The following is a 20173-nucleotide window of genomic DNA, read 5'->3' as shown; positions in this document are numbered from 1 at the left end:
GCAGGCCTCTTTGGCCACATGCTCCTACCATGATGTACTGTGCTGCCATAGACCCAAAGCAGTAGGGCTAAGTGACCCATGGAATAAAGACAAACCTTTCACCTTTAAATGGTTTCTCTCAGATATTTTGTCACAGTGACATTAAGGGAGTCCCCAGGAATCTCAAGAAAAGAGGGTATGTGTAAAGTTTAAAGGCAATAATAAGTAAAGTCAATTTGAATTGTGGGTGGACATTTTTATGGCCATTTCATTTCATCACTACAATGAACATTGAGATACTCATACAATTTATAAGGCTGCAATTCAAAAAACCATCCCTGCTCCTAGGAATGGGATTTCAGTGGAAAACAGATTTAAGCATGACTAATGTCATCTCCATTTTGGTGGGAGTTAGGACTCCCTGGGAGTATTCCACTAATAAGTATATTAGTGGTTAAAGAGAGAGAGAGAGAGAGAGAGAGAGAGAGAGATTGATTCTTGAGAGAGAGATTGATTCTCGATTTTGATCAAGTTTGTTTGAATTCTAGTTCTGCCAGTAGCTGTAGATTCTTAAATGAATTACTTTATTTCTCTAGTCTTTACATTCTTCATGTCTAAAAGGGAATAGTAGTAGAACCAGTCTCATGGTGGTACTATATGGACTAAATTTAGGTAATGTATATAAACTTGAAAGCCCAGCATATACTATACTAAAAAAAATAAAATTACTAAATACTAAAATACTAAAAATACTAAAAATACAAAAAAATACTAAATTTTCACTGGTGGTTGTTATTATTACACAGTTAAAAAAAAACTAGAGATATCAATGTGTAGTGACCCTTTTTTTTTGTACTGGGGAGTGAACTCAGGGTCACTCAATCACTGAGCCACATCCCCAGCTCTTTTTGTATTTTATTTAGAGGCAGGATCTCACTGAGTTGCTTAGTGCCTCACTAAGTTGCTGAGGCTGGCTTTGAACTTGAGATTCTCCTGCCTCAGCCTCGAGTGGTGATCCTTTCTTAATGGCAAGGTTGCAAACACTGTTCAGCTGGAAAATCTACACTTTACATTAACCTTGCTGACATTTCCTTCCACTGATATAGACAATTGATGTTTCTCTGCACTTGTAATCTGTTTTGAAAAATATACTAACTTCATCTCATTGAATCCCACATCCCTGTGTGATTAGGCAATAATAAATAAAGTCAATATGAATTGTGGGTGGGCATTTTTATGGCCATATCATTTCATCATTACAATGAACATTGAGATACTCATGCAATTTATAAGGATACAATTCAAAAAACCATCCCTGCTCCTAGGAATGGGATTTCAGTGGAAAACAGATTTAAACATGACTAATGTCACCTCCATTTTAGCAGTTGCAGGCTTATTCTCTGTATTTCCAACTCCCTAAAGTGCTATCGCAAGCCTGCTTTCTAAGTACAAAAGTTGTCAATGGAGAATAACCCCATAAATGTGTTTCCTACCCATCCACGCACCTGACACCAAGGAGTCAAAGATAATGTATAGGATTAGCAACATTTTGGTTTGACCTCTCATGTTTATGTAAGCGTGATGATTTAATAAAGTTGCAAGAAAAAAAAAGGCCTAAACTTCATTTATTAAACAAAACAGAACATTTCCTTTTTCATTGTTCTTAGTTTTTCTCATTTGATAGGAAGGATTTTATTATTGGTCTTTTTAAAAGACTTGGCATTTGGATTTCTTATTTATATGCAGAGTAATTACAAATCAGACTATTTCTGCATACTTAAAGTAGGAGACTCATTTCATAAGAATATAACTCCCAAAGCTCAGATTATCTCAGACATGGCCTATTCCTTAGGATCTTCTCCTGTACATTAGGATAATATTTAGAGAGGAATTAAATGTTTCAATTCTACTATGAAGTCAATGTGATTGATCTATAAATTGTTGTGTATTTCCACAATATATAGGTATCCGTTTCACAGGGCAGATTACCACCATATGTGGCCAACAATTAATTTTCTGCCATTGCAAGTTAATAGAACATACTTTAACCATGGAAGTTCATGCTTCTAAGTACATTTGATTAGATAAACAGTACTTTGTAGTCTTAGCATATTATCTTTACTTGATTTTTCTTGTGAATAAGTGGAGATTGTTTTCATAACAACAAAATTTTCCTCGTTTTAAAGATTTCTTTAGTTCAGTTTTTTAAGTAGTATGGTCTATGTCTTATCCCAAAACAGTTACATATACAAGGCAGATTGTGAAAAGTAAAATATATCATTTTTAGATTATTATTTATGCTTTTCCTGCAGGAGAGAATATTGGCTTCTATTCTCTTGCCAGTTTTGTGGGGACTGTCTCTGGTACTTGCTCTAAATATTCATTAGCAGTTTATCTCCTAATAGAAGTAAAGAGTAATTTTCTGCTGCTACTTTTTTCTTTAGCTTAGATTGTATCCATTCTTAAAGGAACACAAAAGCAAACACACAGACCTCTCATTCTGATTTTAAATAATTTAGAGTGGAACTGTGAACACAATATTTTCCCCATTGAAGATCATTTTATACGAAGTTTAATATAGGTTTAAAATTCTATTTAAAACTTGGGCTCAGGAGGGTGATGGTAAAGTGTGACATTCGCAAGCTGTTTCTTGGTGATGAAAAATGCACAAGAACATAACCCACACAGGACTTGTCAGGCAGCCTGGAATGTAATTTTCCACTAAATTTTACTTGATTCAACTCAACACATGGTTTGTATCTTACACATTTCTTGAAGGAAAAATATAAGTGGTCCTAAGTTAATATGATGCTTAGAGCTCAGAGAGCTCCTCCTTGCAATCCTTGGATTAACTTACATGGAAACTAGGTAAGCTCCTAGAAGAGCATCTCATAACCTCCCATTCCTTCTTTTTCTGCCTCCCTTTCTTTCTATATTGAATTTTGAAATATCATCTTTTGTCTTTCTGGCTGTCTGTCTAGTTATTGATAGATTATTGAGCTGAATTATATTCCCCCCAAATTCCTATGTTGAAATTCCAACCTATAGTATCTCAGAAGTAACTATATTTGAATATATGATCATTAAAAATGTGATTAAGTTAAAATGAGTTTATTGGGACAGGACCCTAATCCAATATGACTAATGTCCTTACAAGAATAGTGAGAGACCCCAGGTATGCACTCAGTTGGAGAAAAGACCACATAAGGAGCTAGTAAGAAGGTGGCAATCTGCAAGCCACAGAGTGAGGCTTTGGGAGAAATCAAACCTGCTATGCCTTGATCTCCAACTTCTAGATTCCAGAATTGAGAGAATAAATGTTTTTGTTGTTGAAGCCAGTCAGTCTGTTGTATTTTGGCACCTTTAGCAAAGCAATGCATTCATATAAAATAAATCCTAGTTATTTAATTAGATGTTTTCTTAATATATTGTTCATTATGAAGTTTGTGCTACTATTTTTTTTCTCACACTGAGTGCCAAATGAGAGCAGATTAAATAGATGGGTTTTACTTTGAGCAAAAACATATTCAATTAAAACTCAGTGTATCATTAGGCAAATCAGTCTTTCCAGGAGGTTTTTCTCTTAATACATTTATATTATAATAAATGATGCTGAAAGCACTGTAAAACTATAGGAATTCTGATTTTTTTGATGGCAAGCATTCTGTGTTGTTGCATATTTCATTAAAAAATTAGTAACCTATAATCATGGAGCATGGGATGAAATTGACCCTTCACTGAGTACTTTTTTCGGAAATTGGTTACTATGGTGTTCAACTCTGTGGCAGATTGAGTAATTGACCCTGAAAGTATTCTTGCAGCTTTATTAAATTTCTCAGCATTTGTTTCTGCATTTGTCACAGTCTTCCTATAGAGGTGTTCAATCACTGTCCAGAGATATGCTAGATTAATACGTGGGACTCTCAGAAATTAATTATTTCTTCTCTTTTTATTAGCCTTAATGATGAATAGCAGAAGTTACTTGATCATCCTTCCTTGGCATGCACATCTTTAAGTTATCATGTGTTGTGTATACTTTGAAAGATCTGACTCTGGATTCTGCAAAATGTTTAGTTCTACACACAGATTCTGATCTTCATTACATAGAATAGCTGTTGCTGAAAGTATCACATGAAAGTTTGCATTTGTAGTGAGTCGATTTTCTACCACTGAAACTTTGGGATGTTTACATGTAAATTGGGGTGATAGAAAAATTGCATGTGTACCTGTTTTCTGCAACCTCTGAGTCATTAGTTTTAAGGCCCTAACATCGAGACATGTTAAGAGATTTATTTGTAGGTATAAGGATTAAGAGAGTTTGTTTCTATTCAATGGAAGAGTTTGCTTTTTAAAAAATTTTTTATATGACATATCATACATTTGAATCAGATGGGATATAATTTCTCATTTTTCTTAGTGTACAGGTTGCAGAATCACATTGGTCATGCAGTCACGTATATACTCACAGCAGTAATAATGTCTGTTTCATTTCACTGTCCTTCCCTTCTCCCCCTCCCCTCCCCTCCCCTCCCCTCCCCTCACTTCTCTCTACCCAATCTTAGGTGACGCTATTCTTTTATTTTTCTCACACCTTGATACATGTATTTTGTATAACGATGAGGGTCTCCTTCCATCTTCCAAATGCTTGTTAATATCTCTGAAATACTGCAGGTTAGGAGATTACTTGTCTTGTTCTTTAACTTAAAGCTAATTAATCAAATGTTTTATCATTATGTATAAAATTTACTGTAGGTTCCTGTAAAATAGTCTTTATGAAATTAGGAAACTTCCTTTTATTTCTAGATTATATATTTTCTGTTTTTATTTCATATGTGTGTGTTAAATTTATTTTTCAGAATTCATTGTTATTACCAAATTTACTTTCCCTTATGTAGTGAAATGTATAAATTTTTTGAGGTTGAGCTAATCTAGAATTCATGAAAGAAGTCTTAATTGATCATGATGCTTTATTTTATTTACAGAACATTATCTTATAGATTTTTGGATTTTTTGCTTCTGTGTTTATAATACTCAGCTGTTTTAAATTAACAAGTTAATTTTTGAATTTTGGTAATAGGTTTTGCTAGTCTCAGAAAATAAATTTTGTAGCATCTGACTTTTTTTTTGGCTACCTACTTATACAACTTAGTAATTATTCATTACCTAAATTTTAGTAAAGTTTCCCTTAATAGACTGCAGCATCTCCAAGTTTTTATTATTTAAATTTATTTTGTTTATTGAATTTTGTTTTTTTCTTAAGACAATCTGGGTAACTGATATTTTTCTAGAAAATAAAGTGTTCATTTTAAATTCCCATGTATTTTGGCATAAATCTGTACATAGAATTCCAGGTAGATTAATGGCAACAAAAGATCTGTTCTTATACTGAGTCTTACAATAAATTTCTAATGTTTATTTGGTGCTCTTTTTAAAGATCCAGAAGATTATCTCTTAACAGTCTTTACAAATAGTATTTGGTTTTATTTTATTTATTTTTGATCATATCTACAATATTTGTGCTTCATATCTCATGAGTATTATCTTCTGTTGTCTTTATTAATCCTTTCCTACTGTGTCATTTGTTGCTCCTTTTCAAGCTGCAGTTAAAAGTCTGCATCATATTACTTTATTCTTTTCTAATATGGACATATGTATTTAAATTTTCTTTTACGTTTCAGGGATCATAATGTGTCATGTCCTCATTGTCACATATTTATTTATGAATTTTCAGTTTTGGTTTTCTTTTCAATGGTTTAGTTTCCCTTTTATTACTTTTTAATAATAATAATAATATAATGAATATAATAATATAATAAATAAGTAACAAATTTATTATGTATAGTTACTATAGTGAAGCAACTTACCATATTCATTATTTCACAGTTACCCAGGTTTTTTTTTCTCTGTTATATAACAAGAGCATATACAACTTACTTATTTAGCCAGAATTTCAAATACAGTATAATTTTATTAACAGTATTCTTAATTTCTGATTTTATTGCATTATGTTTAGATAAAGTAACTTCTTGGAATGGATTATTTCTAAGGTTTTCAATATTGAGATATTCTTCATGACTTAATCTATGTTAATTTAAAAATTAATATTAAATGTGTGTTTGAAAAGAATATAAACACATCAATCAGTATATTCAACTAAGCTGGTAATTCTAATATTTAAGCCTAAAGATCCCTTACTTATTGATTTTCTTGGTTGCTCTTGTTGATGTCTGAGCAGTGTTATCACCAAGCATTCAATTGACACCAATACTTGTTTCATATATTTAAAGCTATGTTTCTAAAACTTTATTAGTTTATTATTTTTAAACTCCTCAGTAGATTTTAATGTTACTGTAATGTATTATTTTTTAAAATACTAATTTTTTTTGCTATGTTTCCCCCTTACTTGTCTATTTTCAGATTTATCTTTTGCTATAGCTCTGTATTTTCTCAATAGCACATTGCTGATTTTTTTTTTTTTGCTTTTTTTTTCTCTCAGTAGGGGAAGCTGATTCAAGCATGCTTATTATAATCATGAATTAGCTTCGACTTACTTTACTTGGGTTTAAAAAAAAATGTTTTTTTGTAGTTGTAGATGGACAGAATGCCTTTATTTTATTTATTTGCATGTGGTGCTAAGGACTGAACCCAGGGCCTCCCACATGTAGGCAAGCGCTCTACCACAGAGCTACAGCCCAAGCCCACTTTCCTTGTGTTTTGATAATTTTTTACTTCTCATGCTTTTTATTAGGAATCCTTCCTCCTATATCCTCCCACTCCATACCTTCTTTCCTCTTCTTCACTACATTTCCCCCTTCTATTCCCTTTTCCTCAATTTGTTTGACATTTGTACATCTTATTTATATTAACCTAGTTATTCTCTTTTAAGAGTTAAGAAACATACTAAAATTTTTGCCTTTGGAGTTGATCAGTATCTGCTGTCTGTCTTGATGAATTCAAGAATCTCGACATATTATTTTTCCTTTCCTACTGTTCCTTGCCTTCCTGTACTTCTTCCATCTCTTCAACTAAGTTTTATATTGAGTTAATAAGGAACTATGTGGGCAGTAATGTTGCACAGTATCCATATTCTACTTGAGAGACTAACTTGAGTATAGATCAGTGGTACCAAATAATTTTGTCTTTGAATTTTAAAAATATTGCTTAACTGCCGTTTGCAGCCATTGCTGTCTGTGAAAATATTGTGCTTGTTGAATAATCTTCATATTTAGATGCAGTCTCTCCCTGAAGTTTTCTGGGAGAAATCTGTTCAACCGTTGAGCTTACTTACTACTTTTTCAGTAATCTCCATTCTTCCATTCACTGCCCATTAAATGTTTTATTTCACTGATTAAGTGTTTCATATCCACACTGCCTCATTGGTTCATTTTTTAATGCTGTGATGTCTTCTCAAAGCTTTTTGAAGGTTTGGTTATTTATATTCTAAGTTATTCTTACATTTAGGCTGTCACCTGTATCCAGGCTTTCTATTATCTGCCCATTACATTTTATACTTCTTTTTCAGGACACTGATTTTCCTGAAATGATTTGTGATTTGTGATTGTATATTCATCTTTGTATATAAGAATCATTATCATGATTTATTCTAGTTTCTGTAACTTATCTTTATTCTGGTTTCTGTAACTTATCTGTACTGACTCTGTGAAAGAGACAACAATTATAGATTGTGGGATGGGAAACATTGTCCTTGCCCTTGGTGTTGGCTTGTTGAGTCTGCTTTGCCCCTCTCCAGATACCACATTCTCAGCTGTCTCCTTTGCATATGTGCCTGTGTCTTTCTTGGGAAGCTGTTGTGCTCACTGGTGTAGTCACAGGTCCCTGTTGCTTTGTCTCTTAATAGTCTTCTCCTAATGTTGGTGTTTTCCCCTTAAGTTTTGATTCTGATTATGTGCTATCTTTCAGCAGTCCTCAAAATTTCTGATTAGGTATTGGCACTGTTTTCTTTTTCTCCTTCCTAATTCTGGTGTACTGTTTTCGCAAATTGTCTTCTCAGTCACTGTGTGGTGTTTATGGTGGGAAGGAGGTAAGAGCATGTATTCAAACTGCTGCATAGAGTCCTTATAAATGGTGCTAGTACTCATTCATTGCCTGGATGTCCTGTGTTTTCTCATAAATGGCATAACAATATAGTACAAACTGTGTTCAAGCTCAGAAATAGTGTTCTATAAACTTTCTGCAAGAAGTTCCTTCATTAAACTCCTAGAATTGGTCATTTATGAATTACCACAATCCTTAGAAACCTTTTTGTGAATTATATATGTACTTATAACTGTGATCTGATAATGAATTTAGTAAGATGCTTCTAATTTCTTATATAATTCTCTAATATATTTTGATATTACCCTTTTATAATATCATTAAAATTATATAATTTCCTATCTAAATAAGAGGTAAATGGTTAAAATAGGTGTGTTAGCACAGTCAGAATGAAAAAAATCACTCTTCTGGCAGTCTTTTAATTTTTATGGGTGGTAATCTTTCTAAAGGAGAAGGAATTTTGTTGAAATTAAACTGTAAGGTTTAGTTCAAAAGGGAGTTCCATTTTATATATTAGCAATATCTGAATGATACATCTTTGATTATCTATTTGTATTATTACTAAAAGATATTAAAGAGTACCTTTGTAAGACTGAGTATTATACAGTCATGATTTACAAGAGTCAGATAGTAAATATTTATTTCAGCATCCTCAGTTGTATGATCTCTGTTATAACTACAGCTCTGTTGTGGCTAGAAAGTAACAGATAATATGTAAATGATGAGCATGATGACCATTCTAATAAAGCTTTATGGATGCTAAAATTTGAATTTTTATTTAATTTTCACATATCATAAATTTTTATTCCTCCTTTGATCTATCTATCTCCACTATTAAAAAAGATAAAAACTATTCTAAACTCTCAGAATGTACAAAAACAAGTAGAGGGCTAGATTTGACCCTGGTTCACAGTTTGTCAGCCCCTAATTTAGAAGATTATGTAACAACATGTAAAATGTTTATAATATATTAAGTAAAAAAAAGCAGGTATAAAAGAGTAAGTATGTTAATCCCATCTCTGTAAAAGACATTTATCAGCACAAGAAGAGATATCAGAATATTTACAGTGATTCCTTTGTTAGATTATAAGTAAATTTAATTCTACACACATTCATTGGCAGGACTTTGGTTTTATACTGTGTGTTTATTATGTTGTTTTCAAAGAAATAAATATTCTTTTATCAGAAAAAAGTTATTTGACAAGTGACAAAGAATCTGTATCTTCTCAGTGAAATCAGAATACTTATTTTTAATTAATTTGATAAAATCTGTTTTGTTTACCCTCTGCTTCACTTTTAGCCAACAAGTCCCAAATTTGGAAAAGCTGACTCATATGAAAAACTGGAAAAACTCGGAGAAGGATCTTATGCTACAGTATACAAAGGGAAAAGCAAGTAAGTTCAATGGTTTTTGAATATTTCATATGTAAAATGATTCTGCTATCTTAATATTAAATAGCAGTACATTAAATAATTCCCGCTTAATATACAATAAAATTTTCTCCAGTCAGGATTATTTTTTAAGGCAGTGGAATTTGCTTTCCCTGCTAGAAAACAGGTTTGCAGACTTGCCCAGGTGATCTTTCTGTATCAACCCCTCCTCCAACTTTGTTTTCTTTTCCCTCAGTGGAGTTGGTACCCTCTAATCAGAATTCATTTCCAGGTGGATTATGTGATTAATTTCTCATGTAGGTTTCATGTTAAGAATAGAAATAATTATCTGACAGAACCACATGTAATATCATCCATGACATTGTTTTAAATTGAGCTTTTACTCCATTTTTCAGAAGTCTCCTATTCAAAAAAGCAAAAACAAAAAACCACCCTGCAAACTTTTCTTTTTCTTTCTTTGCACCTGCCTGCTTTGGCACTGTGCTGAATATATTTCCCCATAGAGAAGCAACTCTTTCCTCTGTGTCCTTTCTCTCCCCATTGGTATCCTGGGGTCAGGGCACAGAATTGGATTCTTATAAAGCTGTACCAGATGTTTCTGATGGACAATTCCCTCTCCCTTAGTGACTGAGGGCAGAAAGTTACTGTATTTAGTGACATGTAGCTTGTGGAAAATTTGATGCCTTTTTCTAAATAGCCTCAGGAGAAATAAACCTTGTTCTACCTTAATAACTTTACCAGATGATGCTATAAAGTAATTTTGTAAATCATCCCTATATTTCTTTTTAAAACCTTTATAAGAAAAATAAGAGTTTCTAGGGCTCAGGTCAAGCTCTGTGGTAGAGTATTTCACTAGCATGTGAGAAGCCTGAGTTCTATTCCCAGTAATGAAAAAGGAAAAAAGAAAACAGAAATAAGACCTTCTATTTAACATTACATTTTAAAAAAGATATTAGAAAATTCTCTGAATGATCATTCCAAAAACATAATTGCAAATTTTGGCTATGTGCTAATTTATGTAATCTGGCTTTTATGGAGTATAATTTTATATTTTTGTTCATGGTTTCTAAGTTAAGAAAATGAAGAAGTATTCCTTCTAAAAGAAGATCTGAAGGTAAAGGAATACAAAAATGCATTCAGGTTAAAAAGAAGCAACACTAGTTTTGTGAGCTATAAAAATGTTTTTAAAAAGGTCTGTTGTTTTTTATTTGAATGAAAAGTTAATATGATGGGAAACAGAAAATAAAACCAAACCCGGAGCATTATTAATGACTTAACTGAGTTGCTTGAGAATTAATGAACATCAAAATAATGGTCTTAATGGTTGAGGTAATTTTAACAGAGATAGTACTTCATAAATTTCTTGCACATTCAAAGTTAATAACGTGATACTAGCTCTCCTTAATTTCTCAATAATTTTGTATAAATATTAGTATATCATTTTGCCTTATCTACTCCTCATAATGCTATGATATGCCCTATTATTGTTGTCTGTACTTAACCAGTCAGGAATTGTGGTGCACAAATAGGTTTAGCCATGTGCCCATTTTCACACAGTGGTTCATAGCAACACTTGCTTTACATTGTGCCTATCTGGCTTGAAGTCATCCCTTGCACTCATTACACTATTACTGCTTTTACATTGTAAAGGACTTGGAGAGATATGGTCCATGTTGAATTTTCCAGAAGTTTCTCACATATGCTCTGACTTGTTTTAATGGTGACTCAAATAGAAGCAAACACCCTATTTCATTATAAGGAAACAAACCAGGTACTTGAAACTACTTGTTCACAAACAATGTGTTCTGCTGATCTGCAAATATAAGTTAGTAATGTTATTGAATAAATATTCAATCTTGAACATTTATCTCAGAATCTTAGAGTCAATTGAAAAATTTAAATTTATTATGCCTGAATAAAAAAAAAAGACTTAAAAGTACCTGTAGCCTTTGAGCATGATGGTTGTGGACCGTTGATTGTTTTTACTCCAGCAGGTCTAGATTTATCTTGTCAGAATTTTTCTAAGTTTAAAGCCTGCTGGTCACATGTCGTGTTTAATTTCCTCCAGTTGAAGATGAAAGCCATTGCCTGCTCACCTGTTTTGAGAGATGACAGGCTGCCTGGGTTTCACTGCTTTAAGGTAGCAAAGTCAAAAGAATACCAACTGTGTAAGTGTCATGTAGCAGGAATTGAGAGCCCAGTTGATGTGTCTCTGAGGTGCTGCATAACTTAAAGAGTTAGCTAAATGTTGGGACCTTGTTGTACTACTGTCCCATAAATGTCTGCATCCCTGCCTCCATCTTTAAATGCTATCTTTAGCCTCTTCCCTAAGAGCAGCTTTCATTTTCTTATGGTAAAGCTGCCTGGTATTTGTAGAGATTCCTGTGAGTTTTTTAGTTTCAGATGCACACACACAAACACACACACAAACACACACACACAGGCACGCACACGCACACACATATACATACACATATATATTCACATATTACAAAGTGTTTTATATATATATATATACACACACACACACACACACACCCCTATACACATACACACATATTTTTTATAGGTATCCTATTTGGATTTAACCATAAACTTCATTGCATTAGTTTGCTACGTTTGCTATTAACAACCACAAATGGAGTGGCTTAAATATGAGTAATTTATTATCTCACAGTTATGGAAGCTAGAAGTGCAAGGTGTGGGCAGAGTTGATTCCTTCTGTGGCTCTGGGGGAGAATCTGTTCCATGCGTCTCTCTTAGCGTCTGGTGGTATGCTGGCAGTTTTGGCATTCCTGAATAGGACATGAATTACCCTGACCTCTGCCTTCATTTTCACGTGTGTGTGTGTGTGTGTGTGTGTGTGTGTGTATGTGTCTCCAGATTTCCCCCTTTGATCAGGACACAGTCATATTGGATTAGGGTCCTTCCTCATGACCTCATTTTAACTTGATGTCTCTATAAAGACCTATTTTCAAATAAGGTTACATTCTGAGACAGTAGAACGTAGGGTTTTAACCTGTCTTCTTCTTTTTTTTTTGGAGGTCACAGTCCAATGCATCACAGGTATTACTTTCAAACCTTCCTAACCTGGCATTGCAGTTATGACATTTTTCTTTTCCTACCTGTGCTATATATTAGTTGTCCTTTAGCTCATGTTTCTTCTTTATGCAATGTAAACAAAGCATATTACTCTCAACACGAGGTTGGTGCTAAGTCTTGATTTTGGAATAGTTGTAACTAGCCATTGTTAGAAACTTGAGGGATAGAAAGGGTTTTTATTAGTCAGTTCTCCTGTGTCTCATAACTCCTGAAGGATCAGATGCATTGGGGAACACTTGACTGAGATTCCTATTCAGGTAGCTTGCTTGGTGGTAATGAGCTTGGCTTCTAAAGAATGCTTGGCTGACTATATCCACATCCACAAGCAGTACTCACAAATGCTCTTTATTTATTTTTTTAAAAAGCTTCGAACTTCCACCTTTTCATATTTGAGCAGATAATTGTTTTGTTTTGACCAATATTTGTTAACTCCTTTCTACATTCCCTGTGTAAGTTTGTGTGTGAATGTATTTGGGGGAAGGGAGGCAGTTTATTGTTGCATAGGATTCAATTTCTGTCCTTGTTTAATTTTATGATTATGTTCTCTTTTCTAAATTCCTGTGGCATTTAATATAGAGTTTAAAGAAAAACATGCATCGTACATTTAACATTTCAAAAATATATGACATTCTAAAAATATCTTCTTTTTTGGTACTGGGGATTGAACCCAGGAGCACTTAATGACTATGTCACATCCTCAGTCATATATTCATATATATGTGAATATATGTGTGTGTGTGTGTGTGTGTGTGTGTATATATATATATATATATATTTCCCCCCCTCCTTAGAGACAGGGTCTCACCAAGTTGCTGAGGCTGGCTTTGAATTTGTGATCTTCTTGCCTCAGCATTCTAAAATATCTTTAATTCAGCAATTCGGATCATCTTTTTGCCTTTAGGTGTCAGGGACTTCTATACATTGAGATTTGTCAATATTTTTGAAACTTGTTCAATGAATGATGAACATTTATTATGTTTTCTCTAATTATACCCTTTTAAACTCCAGGTAACAAGAGGTAACTCAGATGTGCATTTTACCACCAGTAAACTTAATCTTGAAGAGATGGTACATATAACAAAATTCTACCTAAGTTAGAATCTTGCATATTTTATATGAGCTAGAATGTAATAAGAAAGGCTCAGGTAAAATGGTGTGGGGTTTCAAAAGGAAGAAGGTACGTGTGTTCTCTCCAGTGGTGACTGATTGAGTTCAGAGGCCACAACCTCCTCTGCTTGTAAATCAAGTCTCCCTCATCATGGTGTGTCCTTGTTGGATCCTTACTATGGTTTCTTTTGGTGACTTGAATGTCCACATTTCCCCAGAAAATATAACGAAATTTTTACTTTTTGTTTGTTAGACTAAATTTGTTGATCCCAGAGTGTTTTAAAGTTAAAGAAGACTGATTGTTTTTGTGCAAATATTGATTAAGCATTTGAGTTTTAAAGTGGAATTGGCTTTAAGCAATGTAGTTTGGAAGGTTAGGTGTTTTATTTATGTTTGGGCATCTACGTATACCTGGCTGTTTTAAATAATGGCTAAGATCACCTGTTACCTCAACTTCTAAAAGTCAAAATGTGGAGACCCACATTTTCCTGGGTGCACTGGGATCCTCAGGTGGATCACTCCTGAGTTCCCCCTAATCCCAGATGCAAGTTAAAACTGTGGATTTTGCTCTCTCCAGCTGAATCAGGGGCATGCAAGATTAAAGTTGCTTCTCATTTCTTAGGCTTTGTGTGCCATTTAGAGGAAGAACAACTTGCCCTTTGTTCTGTGTCTAGAAAAGGAATATTGGCCTAACTCAGTCTAAGTCATCCCTACAGATGGTCCTAATCGCTGGTCATTTTCTCTACTTATCTTCAGTTTCAGTTGAGGTGAAGATGCCAAGGCCTCATCTCCTGGAGGACCCTCCTGTGGTGAGCCTGCCTACACTGGCTTGTGCCAGCAGTGAATTGTTATCTCAGAGGTCAATAAGAACAATGGAGGAATTTGCTCACATTATGTAACATGAGATTTATGTGATTGAAAGTGCCAATCTTCTTTTAGCATTTCATTCTGCCAATTTGTGCTGAATAATTGAACTTGAATTAAATGACCTCATAAATTGAGAGACTAGCCAAACCCAAACTGAAATACTAAATACATTTCAAAGAGCTCTTCAAAGCCCCAGGAGAAATAGGGGGAAGAAACACTGTTAATTTGCTGCAGTCTGGCTGGGCACAAATGCCGCAGTCTGGCTGGGCACACAATCACGAGCCACCACACAGCTTGTAGATTCAAACAGCAACTCTTTATTCCCGAACTCACACCAGCCGTCTACAATCACGTTCTGGGGAAATCCACGTTCTCTTCCCAAATCCAAGTTCTCTGCCCAAATCCCCCTCCACTGGGCTTCTATCTCCAAAATATACTGTCTGAATCCCGTGAGAACTCAAGGGGAACTCAAGCAGCAGGATACGCCCTATTCCCAGCAGGAATAATCTTAAACCTTAAACCTGGAACCTAAACTGGGAACGCCCTAAACACGATTATCTTAAAACCGGGAACACCCTAATCTGCCTTGGTCCTTGAGCAAGGTCACCTACATTCAATGTCACTGCAACATGTCAGCAACATGGGGTATGCTGGCAAGGAAATTGTCATACCTACTTGGCTAATGGCTCCCAGCATTAATTAAAACAAGCAGCGGCAAGAAGAAAGGCAGCAGCAATTAACCACCTTTCCAGAAGATGCAAGATTAAAGATATGGCTCTAACTGCTTGTCTGGAAGATCAGTTCCATTGAAACACTATCAGGAGGAGTTTGAAGATTCTAAAAGTCAGAAACCCCCAGATGGAAAACTCTGGACTTCTGGTTCACTAAAGTTTTGATCCTAAGTGTTTAAACTTGGACTATCATGCTGACTTCCACTGTCCTAGGAGGTCAATTGCCTGCAAATGGGAACTTTGTGCAGAGAGAGGGAAATCTGATCACATTTTATAAGCTCTGCTGAAGGTGTTCCCAAGGCCCGCTCTGTTTCTCATTAGGTCTGCTCTGATTTCCTTTAGATGTGAGTTCATAGGCCTAAGCTTATTATTGCAGCTTACTTCAAAGATCAAGCCTGTAACCACACTATTAGTCAAAGGATATGAAGTTGGCATTACAGTATACTACAGTCAGTGTTGTTTCACAATTTAATTCTTACAATATGGCATTACAATGTATTAACAGGAGAAATTGGATATTTTTAAAAAGTAGCTAAAGGAGTAAATGAAATGTGTTGCTTCGTATTTTCAGATCTGTGTCTTTGAGTATAGGTAGAAGTTGAAAAAGTGGGATCCTTATCTTTACCTAGTTTGAGGAGGGTAATAGCCCACCCACCAACATCTGCTAATTTTGTTTTTTAAAGCCCTAAAGTCTAATCAAATTGCATATTCAGCCCTGACTTCCTCCTTCAGAGGAAGAATGCAGGCATCAGAGTCTGGTTCATTGGTACAGCTGGTTTCCTTTAGCTTGAAGCAGATAAAACAAACAATGCCTAATATTTTTTTCAAAAGTGACAATGAGGTTATTGTTTAAGCAAAAAACATGATTTTAATTATTAGAGTAAACTAAACTGGAATAACTTTCCTGTTAGATAATGTTTAAATGTATTAGCCTTGGTTAGCCATTTTTCTTATCAGCATCCGTTGATCATTTGATTAGGACACCCTCAAAACAACAATCAGTGATATTTGCTGTCTTCAGCAAGTATCTAAACTGTTAATGTCTTCAGTCTTTTGGAAAAAGTTATGTGGAGATTTTCAATTATTGAAATAATTTAAACTCATAATGTCAGGACTCTTAGAATTTTTTCTCCCATAGTTTGGTTTAAGTGATTTTTGAGGAGAAATAGGGGAAGGAGATGATGATGAGACTGGTTTTAGTTTGAAGTGTGCTCACATTCCAGAGTAGCTTCTTTATTATTACCATTCTTTTAGTTTAAACCAGAATGTTAGGAAGCAACAACTTTCTAGTCTAAACCCGCAATTCTCAACTAGAGATTTTTCTTACCAGGATACATTTGATAGGGTCTGGAGACATTTTTGGTTTTCATAGCTTGGAAAGTGATGGCGGTTTTACTGGCATGTAGGGGCCAGAGATGCTACAAATGTGAGAATTCCTACAAATTAACAGGACAGTCTTATGCAACAAAAAATTAGTTGGCTCATAATGTCAGTACTTCCAAAATTGAGGAACCTAGTCTAAATAAGGAATTCATGGAGGCAGTGTCTATTTACAAGAGCTTATTCCTTCTGAGGTATTTACTAAGCCCCTTCTGTCTTCTGTGTGCTTAGTTAGGTAATGGCTAAGTAGTAGTGAAGAAAACTGAGACAGTCCATCTTTTCATTGAGCTATCATCCAATGTGGGAAGCAGAAATTAATCAAATCAATAGATACATCTGTAATTACAAGTAGTGTGAAGGACAAGAAATCTATGTGTTGTGTTTATGCATGTGTGTATGTGGGGGGGCAATAGGTATGTTTTAGATGGATGGACAGAGGAGAGGTCATATATGCTTAGATATCAAGGACTTGTCACCAACTAGGTAAAGAATAGGGACAAGAGTGTTTCAGTTCAGTCCCCTGGAGTGAGAAGGATCTTGGTGTGTTCTGCACACTCAGAGAGTGCTGTGTGACTGGAGACATGGGATGCTTCAGGGGAGATTGGCATGGATTGAAATTTGAGAAGTTGTCAAGATCTTGAGCATTATCCTAGGAACATTCTATTTATATATGGGTCCAAAGTGAATCACCTCAAAACTGAGAGACTTAAAACACCTATTATTTGCTTTGCTCATGAATCTGCAATTGGGAAAGGACTACACAGAAAAAGTGTATTTCTGCTCCATATAGTATTGTTCTGTGAAGCTTGACTAGAATTTGAGGGACCACTGCTAAAATGGTTCACTCACATGACTTGAGTCTGTGTTGCCTCTTCACATGACTTAGATTTCCTAATAGTATGGTGACTGGTTTCTCAGAGTGAGCATCTTAAGACATAGGAGGTGAGACTTGTGGCTTAAGCTCCAACACATACGAGTTTAGAAGTTGTGAATCTCATAATTACAAAGAAAAATAAATGCAAAGAACAAATCAATGACTTTTTAAAAAGCTGTCAAGAGAATTGAGGTCACAGGGCAATTCACTATCCTAATCTCTAGAGATAGAAACATCTAGAAGGACATAGCCAAGATCTGCTTACCTGGAGCAAAACCACTAGGTTCATAAACTGGTGGAGACACATGTATGGCAATTTTTATGAATTAACAGAGACTGAGTATGTATAAGCATGAGAGTTAAGAGCTACTGTGAGTCAATCATAGGGAGGACGGTACTCTTCCTCGGGCTTTACCTCCAGGAACACTAGTAGGTTTTCACAATGAAGATCCTACAGAGATCCCCTTGTAGCTCTGGTAGGTAGAGGGTGAGAGTAAGCATCACAAAATGCTCCCAGAGTATTCTTTTTCACAATGGCCGATTTTCCCGAGAAAAGTCTATGTTAGAGCCTGCTCCCAACTGAAGAAAGGGAATTTCCTCTATTCCAGCTCTTTTCAGCCTTCCTGCATCAACTACATGGGGGGACCATAATCAGTAGTGGCCACTGTTAAGGATATAGGATGAGAACACTGTAGCCAGGGAAGGAGGTAGGGGATAGAAGGAGAAAAAATGCCACACATTTGGAGAAACACAAAGGCCACACCCATAGAAAGCAGACCTGTACAAGAATATAGATTTGCATGGAAGGTTGTAGAGAATACTCACACTTGCCTATACTGTGCCACCATGCCAGCAGGCTTCTAGTGTAATGACAGTGAATTAGAGCTAAAAAAAAAAAAGCTTCAAGAGACACACTCCCTCTGAGGAGGAGTACTGAAGGAAATCTAAAGTCAAGAGAAGGTAAGAACAGGAATATTGGAGTAAATATGAAGACTCTGGTACTTGTAGCTGTGGCAAATAGTAGAAATAGCCCATCTCTTAGCTAAACTAATATAAGTTCTTAGGTGTCTGGCTTTCAACAGAAAATTTCAGAAGCCAAGGAAAAAGTACAACCTGAAAAGGTAAAACAGCATCAAAATCTGTCTCAAATATGGCTTAGATGTTAGCAGTATTAGGCACGCAATTGAAAATAACTATGTTTAATATGTTAAGGACTTCAATGGAAAAAAGTCAATATGCAAGGACAGATGGGGAATATAAACAGATAAATGGGAATTCTAAGTAAGAATCCAGAGGGGAAAATGCTAGAAATAAAAATACTGTTACAGAAATGAAAAATGTCTTTTATGTAACCCAGAATAAACTCAACCCAGTTTAGGGGGAAAAAAAACTGGTGAGCTTGAAGATAAGTCAATAAAAACTTGACAAATTGAAATGCAAAGAAAGTAAGTAAGTAAGGGAGGAAAGGGACATCTGAGAATTGTAGGGCAATGTTAAAAAGTGTGATGTATGTATAGTTGGAATAGCAGGAAAATAAGGGACCAGAAGTATTTGAAGTAATCATGTCAGAAACCTTTCCAAAATTAATACTAGATAATAATCCTCAGATACATTAAGCTCAGAGAACATTCAAGTGAGGGACACACACACACACACACACACAACCCCAAACCCCCCAAATAAACTAAAATAAACCTCTGCCTAGCAATATCATATTCAAAATGCAGAAAAGCAGAAACAAAGAGAAAAATTGAATGAAGCTACAGGAATAAAACACCTTTCCTGTAGAGGAAATTCTACAAAAGAATTATATAAGACTTCTTATCAGACATTCTGCAAACAAAAAATGTAGAATGAAATAATTTTTTTTTCTTAAAGGAAAACCCCACCAATCCAGGACTCTAGATTCAATAAAGTTGTATTTTAAAAATGAAGAAGAAATAAGATCCTCAGAGAAATTGAGGGACTGTTACTGGTAGACTTGTCCTAAAGGAAATGTTAATGTAAGTTCTTCACACAGCAGGAAGATTATATTGGTTAGAAACTTGGATCTATGTAGAAGAAAGGAAGGGGATCAGAGAGGAATGAATGAAGATAAAATGAAGTATTTTATTTTTCTTATTAATTGACTAAATTGTTTATATAAAGCAATAATAGTAATTGCATTGGATGATTATAACATGTGGAAAAGTGAAATGACAACAACAGTTTTACAAGGGATAGAGATTGGAATGTGTTGTAAGGTACCCATACAACCAATGATATGATATAGTTATTTGGAAAGTGGAGTTAAGTTAGTCAAAAATGAATGTTATAAAATTTTTTAAAAGGATAATTGATTCACTAAGGATATAAAATGCAATCTTCATAATGCTTATTTGAAATCAGAAAATAAAATCAGAAGGGAAGGACAAATATAATGAATAGAAAATATTGCATACATGTCATATACTAATATAAATATAAGAAACTTAAAATTTAATCAGTCTAAATGTGCCAATTAAAAGACTCAAAGTGGATTAAAAAAAAGAACCAACTGTATTTGTCTATAAGAAATCTCTTAAATATAAAACTCAGGTTATAGGTAAAGGAATAGAGAAAGGTATACCATGCTAGCAAAATAGAAGAAAGGTGGAAGAACCATGTTTAGCTTCAGAGAAAGTAGGCCCTTCTATGGATGATTCAG

General features: G+C 34.6%; 1 protein-coding gene across 5 annotated transcripts in view; it reads left to right on the top strand.

Annotated features, from left to right (window-relative positions):
* Cdk14 (cyclin dependent kinase 14) overlaps positions 1 to 20173 on the top strand; it is a 599374-nt gene that overhangs the window by 146501 nt on the left and 432700 nt on the right. For all 5 annotated transcript variants that reach the window (XM_058585022.1, XM_046462471.2, XM_058585024.1 and 2 more), the window contains one exon: positions 9335 to 9429. In XM_058585022.1, coding sequence (XP_058441005.1) covers positions 9335 to 9429 — 95 coding nt within the window. The remainder of the gene's footprint in view (positions 1 to 9334; positions 9430 to 20173) is intronic.

This window comes from Marmota monax, unplaced genomic scaffold (assembly GCF_021218885.2).
Source record: "Marmota monax isolate L192 unplaced genomic scaffold, Marmota_monax_Labrador192_F-V1.1 WCK01_AAM20220418_F8-fsc00165, whole genome shotgun sequence".
Taxonomy (NCBI): domain Eukaryota; kingdom Metazoa; phylum Chordata; class Mammalia; order Rodentia; family Sciuridae; genus Marmota; species Marmota monax.
Note: the sequence above shows the minus strand (reverse complement) of the source record. Positions and strands in the feature narration are given on the sequence as shown.